At 41.6% G+C, this 8,491-nt stretch overlaps 1 protein-coding gene across 1 annotated transcript in view; it reads left to right on the top strand.

Annotated features, from left to right (window-relative positions):
- The window catches only part of METTL6 (methyltransferase 6, tRNA N3-cytidine), a 21,926-nt gene extending 18,128 nt beyond the window's left edge, over positions 1-3,798 (top strand). The window contains 2 exon segments of the mRNA XM_004385262.2: positions 1,101-1,249; positions 1,251-3,798. Of these exon segments, the coding sequence (XP_004385319.1) occupies positions 1,101-1,249; positions 1,251-1,289 (188 nt within the window). The 3' untranslated portion in view covers positions 1,290-3,798.
- Positions 3,799-8,491: the final 4,693 nt, after the last annotated feature.

Below are 8,491 nucleotides of genomic sequence, written 5' to 3'. Positions count from 1 at the left end.
AAAAAAAAAAAAATTATCTGTGTGAGATCAAATTGACAACAGCAACTCAAAAGGTCTGATGGGGAGCCTAGGGGGCAGTGAGTTGCAGGTAATGGTGATGGAATAATTTGGAAAAAGATAGTGAGAATAGCAGCACAACTGGAAGAACGTAATTGATGTCACTGAATTGAACATTTAGAAATTTTTGAAATGGTATATCTTTGACTATGTATATTTTCACCGAAAAATGAAAAAGGTCCTCCAAGGTCAAGCAGGGAGAGTGTTGACATGTTGTGGGTTTGTTAACCAATGTCATAAAGCAATACGCATATTGTGTAATGAGAAACTATTTGGTCTGTAAACCTTCACCTATAGTACAATAAAAAAATTTAAAAAAAAATAAGATGAAAATTAAAAATATGTTTTAATGTTTCTGATTTGTAAAATCTGATTAAATCAATAGTAAATAATTGAGAAGAGACACTGATATCTGCAAAGTACTTCAGAGCACATTCTTTGGAGTAATGGACTCAGTAAGAGTCTTTATTTGGGCCACATAGCTTTTGTTGTATTTGTTTTGTTTAACGTGTAGTGATGTATTATTTGAGTTGAAGTTTACTGTGGGTGTAACACCATCAGGTGATGTTTCTCCCCTCTGGTCATAGATTTTCCTCCTTTGTATTAGGATAAATGTCCTCAGTGTAAACAAATTGAGCATATGCAGACCTTGTATAAATACAGCCAGTTTAGGGATTTTGCTTCTTTTTACTCAGACTTTTATGTTTGGGGCTCATAGTAGGGCAAGGTGCGCACCCTCCAGTTTGTCCTTAAACTTTTCTGATTAAATTGTGTTTAATTGGAGGTTTCTACTTTGGTGTAAGGTGATATGTAAGAAATAGGAGTGTGTTAGTTTCCGGCTCCAAGGAAACAAAACCTTTAAATTGTAGCATGGAAATTTCCATTACATTAAGATATAGATATAGATATAGATATAGATATATAGATATATAGATATATTTATTTATTTATTTCAGTCTCAGCCCTGTACCCCTCCTTACCCACTGTGGGGCAAATGTCTCATCATTAAGACTTTGAGCACTGTCGACCTGCTTCTCTTCCAGAATTCCTGGCTCAGCTCTTTATGGACACGGGTTATGAAGAAGTGGTAAACGAGTATGTGTTTCGAGAGACTGTGAATAAAAAAGAAGGTCTGTGTGTGCCCAGAGTTTTCCTTCAGAGCAAATTCCGGAAGCCTCCAAAGAACTCAGCACCCACCTCCCATGACCCTGGCCCTGGGTCACAAGTCCTGATCTTTCGCGAGGTGGACACTTGTGCTTCCCCTTGAAGAGAAAAGTTTAAAATCAGTCTTTTTACTTTGTATACTTTTATATTTTAATGTTTTTAAAAATAAGTATATATAATTTTTGTATTAAAAAGTTGTGTGTTTGTGCAAATAAAACCGCAAGGCCTAAAAAGTGAAGAAAGCTTTATGGGATAACAATTTAGCCATGTCATTGGACTGTGAAATTCCATGAAGGAAAGAATAAGGGCCCCGCAGGACTTGGAGGTCCCTGTCATTGCTCAATGACTCTGTAAGTGTGCCTTCACGCAGCGTGTCAGACAACCCTGTGAGAAATGAGGCCAGATGGACTAAGATAGCACATCCTGATGGATTTTTTACCCTGTAGGATAAAAATGTGCCCTTCTGTTTTTCCAGTGTCTCATATTTGCCCATTTTCCTCCCCCTTCATTTCATTTATGTACCTCTTCAAGACCAGTGTACCACAAATACCAGTTTTGCAGTGTCTCTGGTCAAGAATTCACCATGCTGCCTGATTCTGAGACCCTCCATAATTGGGCAAGTCGCTGGGAAGGGGAGGGGAAGGCCACCACCTTTTCCCCGTCTGTCTAATGCCCTGTCTCCAACACAGTGGATGTCTAGTCTAGAGTTGAACTTCAGAGCTGAGAGGGGCATTAGAATGGACTCTCCCAGCTCTCTGTCTGGAAATGAGGAAACCGTGGCTAGAGGGTAAATGACGAGGCAAAAACCAGATAGCTGGTGGTATGGTAGAGTATGGGGAATACCCTGAATTGGTCTGCTGACCTGTTTCCTGAGCTGAACACCATATAATGACTTTTATTTTATGAAATAAAATCAAAGTTCTGTTTGCCTGCTAACAAAAGTTGATCCTGTAAGCCTTTATGTTTTCCTTTCTGCAGAAAGCTGTTTATGAGAGCATTGTCTTGAGTACATTGACTTGTGGACTGCGCATACAGCAAGCTAGGGCCCTTCAACCCCAACCACACCTATAGAGGAGGGGCCCCCAGTGGGGAGGAGGCTGGGAAATGGTCACAGCAGTTCTGAACAATCAAATCCTTCTGGCTCCAGAAGAGAAGAGAGACAGCCAGCGCAGCTTTGACAGTATGCTTACTGGGTATTGTATCTTAACTCTCTGCCATCTGTCCTTGACTTCTCCTTGGAAGGGGGTGGGGTGAGCAGGGGCCTGAGCAATCCTGGATAGAGCAAGCAAGAGGAACCCCTGCTTGTTTTGTGCGTTCTCTCCCCTTCCTTTGGGGGCTGGAAGATGTCTGTAACAAGGAAGAGCAACATGATGAGGAATAGTACAGAGTTTGTCCTTTGCAGTGCTTTATTTGGAAATCAACTTATAGAGAAGGTGAGTCTAGAGGGAGGCTCATGGGCCTCCTCACAGAGCAACATTCCTTTTAGCCTTGACCCAGAGCAGTTAGGGGAGAGCAAGGACCAGCCCAGGCTCTCACTTCCAGGCCAGGGCTCCTTCCTGTAAGCCTCCTCCACAAACGAACCCCCACCCAGCCTCAGCTCCAGAACGCTGCTGAATGCCCCTCCACAGAAACCCTTTCACTGTGGTCTGACTGATAGTGCTCAGACTTTAGTGGCTGAGCTGAGTAAAGACAGCCAGATATTTAAAGTAGGAAAGTGGGAGCAGTGTGGTGGAAGAGGGTAAGCATGGCTTCATTATCAGAAAGGCACCATTGGAACTCTGCCTCATCCCTTAACCTGTTTGAAACTCAGAGATTCTACATTTGTAAAACGAGGATAACTACTGACCTAACTGTTTTGAGGGTTAAAGGAAGTAAATATATATAATTTGGGGGCATATAGTAGACCCTTAATACACATAGTGCCATTTCCTTCAATCTTCTCTTATTTTTTATAACATTTTATTAAGTTTAATATACATGCAGAGAAGTGTACAAGTCACGTGTTTAGTTTATGACTTCACAGAGTGAGCACACCTGTGTAACCAGCATTCAGATCAAGAAACAACATGACATCACCCCGGAAGCCCCCTGGGATTCCTTCCAGTCTGTCTCTCCAGTGATCACAACTATTGTGACTTCTGACACTGTAGAGTAGTTTTTTCTCTTCTATTCTTTAGTTCTTCCCAAAAAAATACATAAATTACAAGATGATTGCGTTCAAGGAAATTAGAGTAAAGGAAAAAAGCTGAAAAATAAGCTTATCACACAAACTACACTACTTGAATTCTTGTACACTTGGAGATAAAGTACGAATTTGACTGCCTACTGGTCAGTGTAAAGAAGAAACAAGATCTGCTATACAAGTCTGAATTCCTTAAAATAAACCTGAAGCAGCTACTCCTGGTCTTGAGATCTGGGGAATCTTTCCCTCCAGTGCCCCACAGAACACTGTAAAACAGCAAATCACGCTTCTAATGGCATCACCAATAACAAATACAACTACTTGTTTTTGATAAAGTTACTTAATGTAGATATAAGCCCAAAGGGCTAGTCCATAACATACTTTATCTGTAGGTGGAGAGGACTGAAAGGAGATGGTCCTGGTGGGCATTAGAATCCTTGGAAGCTTGATGGACTGTTTTTCTTTCCGGCAATCCTCCATCCACAGTGGCCTTGCTATCCTGTCTCTGCCCACAGGAGCAATTGTGGCCCCAAGTTATTACCCCATAAAACCTGACAGCAAACGTTTTCACTTGTAATCTGTAAAGCTAGTATAATGACATGCCCACCTCTGGCACTGAGCGAGGTAACTTTGAGATTAAAAAAAAGTTGCCATGAAGTCAGTTCCTACTCATGCCTACCCTATGTGTGTCAGAGTAGAACTGTGCTCCATAGGGTTTTCAATGACTGTGACCTTTCAGAAGCAGATCTCCAAGTCTTTCTCCCGAGGTGTCTCTGGGTGGTTTTAAACCATAAACCCTTCTGTTAGTAGACAAGCGCTTAACTATTTGCGCCACCCAGAGACTAAGATATAGTGGTTGTAAAATATATTTCTAGTTAAATGAATGAAGTGACAGTCCATCAAGGTTCTAGCTATGAGCAAGTGGACTCATTTAACAAATTTCAAAGAAATAGAGAAAAAAAAGGCTGAGCATAATAACGTGGCTTCAGCCCCACTGCATGTGTCCTTGTGTCCATTCTCCCTGGCCACACCTCTGTTGTTGTTGTTAGGTGTCGTGGAGTTGGTTCCGACTCATAGCGACACTGTACAACAGAGCATAACACTGCTGGGTCCTGTACCATCCTCACAATCGTTATTATGCTTGAGCCCATTTTTGCAGGACTGTGTCAGTCCATCTCCTTGAGGGTCTTCTTTTTCACTGACCCTCTACTTTACCAAGCACGATGTCCTTCTCCAGGGACTGATCCCTCCTGGTAACACATCCAAAGTTCAAGGAGCATTCTGGTTGTACTTCTTCCAAAACAGATGTGTTCATTCTTTTGGCAGTCCATGGTATGTTCGATATTCTTTGCCAACACCACAATTCAAAGGCATCAAATCTTCAGTCTTCTTATTCATCGTCTGGCTTTCGCATGCATATGAGGCGATTGAAAACACCATGGTTTGGGTCAGGCACGCCTTAGTCTTCAAGATGACATCTTTGCTTTTTTTTTTTTAACACTTTAAAGAGGTCCTTTGCAGCAGATTTGCCCAATGCAAGGCATCTTTTGCTTTCTTGACTGCTGCTTCCCTAGGTGTTGAAACTGAATCCCACCTGAATGTAGAGACCATCTCAGGAATAGATTTGTTGCATTGAACACTAATGACCGAAGGCCAGATGAGTTGTGGAATGACATCAAGGACATCATACACGAAGAAAGCAAGAGGTCTTTAAGAAGACAGGAAAGAAAGAAAAGACCAAAATGGATGTCCGAAGAGAGTCTGAAATTTGCTGTTGACCGTCGAGTAGCTAAAGCGAAAGGAAGAACTGATGAAGTGAAAGAGCTGAACAGAAGATTTCAAAGAAGACAAAGTAAAGTATTATAATGACATGTGCAAAGACCTGGAGATAGCAAACCAAAAGGGAAGAACACACTTGACATTTCTCAAACTGAAAGAAGTGAAGAGAAGATTCAAGCCTCAAGTTGCAATATTGAAGGATTCTACGGGGAAAATATTGAAGGATGCAGGAAGCATCAAAAGAAGATGGAATACACAGAGTCACTGTACCAAAAAAAAATTGGTCGACATTCAGCCATTTCAGGAGGTAGCATATGATCAGAAACTGATGGTACTGAAGGAGGAAGTCCAAGCTGCACTGAAGGCATTGGTGAAAAACAAGGCTCCGGGAATTGACGGAATACCAATTGAGATGTTTTCAGCAAACAGATGTAGTGCTGGAAGTGCTCACTTGTCTATGCTATGAAATTTGGAAGACAGCTACCTGGCCAACTGACTGGAAGACATCCATATTTATGCCTATTCCTAAGAAAGATGATCCAGTTGCATGCAGAAATTATCAAACAATATCATTAATATTACGTGCAGGTAAAATTTTGCTGAAGATCATTCAAAAATCACTGTAGCAGTATATCGACAGGGAACTGCCAGAAATTCAAGCTGGATTCAGAAGAGGCCGTGGAGCGAGGGATATCATAGCTGATGTCAGATGGATCCTAGCTGAAAGCAGAGAATACCAGAAAAATGTTTACCTGTGTTTTATTGACTATGCAAAGGCATTTGATTGTGTGGATCATAATACCTCCATTCGTGCACACCAATTAAGATGGCAGAGGAGCAGCTTCTCCCACCGTTTGGGTGCCCAGGGACCCAGGGAAGCAAGACCACTGTTTGCTGATTTAGTAGCAAAACTGATTGAATCCACATTTGTGAAATCATATAGACTAGAAAAACAAACAAAAAAAGCAAACCCGTTGCCATTGAGTTGATTCTGACTCATAGCAATCCTATAAGACAGAGTAGAACTGCCCTATAGAGTTTCCAAAGAGTGGCTGGTAATTCGAACTACCACTCTTTGGTTAGCAGCCGAGTTTTTAACCACTGGGCCACCAGGGCTCACTAGACTAGAAAGAGTCAATCAGCATTGCCTTGTCTTCACAAACAGAAAACAGTGCCCCTAGAAAGGTAGTGAGTATTGTTAACAGTACTGTACTATAGAAATACTGAGTACTATAGTGTAGTATAGTACAGTATACCAGTACCACAGTTCTAACTCATGGCAACCCCATGTGTGTCAGAGTAGAACTGTATTCCATAGGGTTTTCAGTGGCTGATCTTTTGGAAGTAGATTACCAGGCCTCTCTTTCAAGGCTCCTCTGGGTGGGCTCGAACCTCTAACCTTTTGGTTAGCAGCCAAATGTATTAATGATTTGCACCACCCAAGGGCTCATAGTATATTGTATAGCATATATACTGCATATGAGCTCTATATATGGACTATATACTGTAGTACTAATAATACTACATTACAGGATTTGGAGTATGACCATATGGATTCAAGCCCAGGACTTGCCCAATACAAGTTGCCAACCCCCCCTGAACCTCAGTCTTCATGTCTCTAAGACTGAGATTCTAGTACCTAAAGCACAGGACTGCTCCAGGATTAAATAAGATCATTCACATAGGAGTGTTTGTTTATTACAAAGCACCAGTCAAGTGCCAATTATTTATTAGTTTGTATTTCCTAAGAAATTAACCTCTTCCATGATTATTGTTAAGTTCAAATGGTGGAGATAGCTCACAAGCCAATTCCTCTTCAAGAAGCCTCATTATTCATTTTCAATCTTGGGGTCTTTGAAGGGGCCCTGAACTTGGATGCTTCACCACAGGGTGGCGCTAGATGCTAAATGTTCTTATTGGCCTTCAATTCCCATCTTAATTACAGTCCTAACAGTGTCCATTTTTATTGTCATTGTAGAGGAAGGAAATGCTTACAGATGTGTTTTTTAGGTCCACTTTAGCTCGTGAGATCAATTCTGGCCTCACTGTGGGGAGTGGAAAGGGGGTTGCTTTTACCCAGCATACTTTGTCTGCTGAAGGCTGTTTGCTGTCGATTAAATTTAGGCAACATTTTTTAGGGATGTTGTCTGTGATGGGTTCTGAAGGTCCCCAGGCAGATTGATAAGCATAAACAAATGTTAGACACCAATCAAGAATCCTAATTTTTTTTTTTTTCCTGTGGGTAAAAACAATATCACCTTCCACCTTTGTCATCCCTAGATGGTTCTATGGATTCGTTTTTACTGTTGCTTGGGATTAAGGCGAAGGGAGAGAAGGGACTGAAGCACAGATACTTGTCTGCCTCAGACATTATTCATAGTTAACTTCGACAATATTTCGTTTCCTATTTCACAGTTGTCAACCAAGGAATGGAAAACTGAAATAAATCCAGTGAAGTTGAGACCATTTTGTAAGACCACGTTTTCATCTGGGGAGCAAACATTTCATATTAATTTAAATAAGCCCCATGTTATCAGGAGGGACCAACCAGTCCCTGGAGAAGGACATCATGCTTGGTAAGGTGGAAGGTCAGCGAAAAAGAGGAAGACCCATGAAGAGATGGATTGACAACAGTGGCTGCAGCAATGGGCTGCAACATTGCAACGATTGTGAAGATGGGGCAGGGCCGGGCAGTGTTTTGTTCTGTTGTGCATAGGGTTGCTATGAGTCGGAACTGACTCAATGGCACCTAACAATAACAACAAGCTCCACTACTGAAACCAAGTTTTCCATTAAAAATAAAATTAGATATTTTTTCACCTTTCCTCTCTACCCTTCCAAACGTGTGGCATTTCATTAAATAGTAAGTATTCAATAGGTACGCACGGGGTCAGGGCACTATTGGGGTGACGGTGTACAGGAGCAGGGAGGAGCGCAGTGTGGGCATGTATTGGAAGGTAGGGAAACATCCCCGGCCGCATCTTCACTAAGCCAAAATAAGATAGGTAGGAAACGAAACACAAACACTCAGAACACCAGAGGAAAGACAAAGGGGAAGAAAGGCTACCAGAAACCTGCGTGTGGCCAACTGTTAACATTATTTGGAAAGAATGTTTCCATATTTTCACGGTAGAGGCGTCATACACTCTGTCTAGGGCATGGCCATGGAGATGAGAACATGACACATAGCTCCTTAGGGTATCTTGCCAAACACATCTAGATCTATAAGAAAAATTATCTAGACTGGCAAAAGCAGACAGCTACTACAGGGAATATAACTGGCTGGCAAAATGGTCAATTCTAGTCAGA

Source organism: Trichechus manatus, unplaced genomic scaffold (genome assembly GCF_000243295.1).
Source record: "Trichechus manatus latirostris isolate Lorelei unplaced genomic scaffold, TriManLat1.0 scaffold00136, whole genome shotgun sequence".
NCBI lineage: Eukaryota > Metazoa > Chordata > Mammalia > Sirenia > Trichechidae > Trichechus > Trichechus manatus.
Note: the sequence above shows the minus strand (reverse complement) of the source record. Positions and strands in the feature narration are given on the sequence as shown.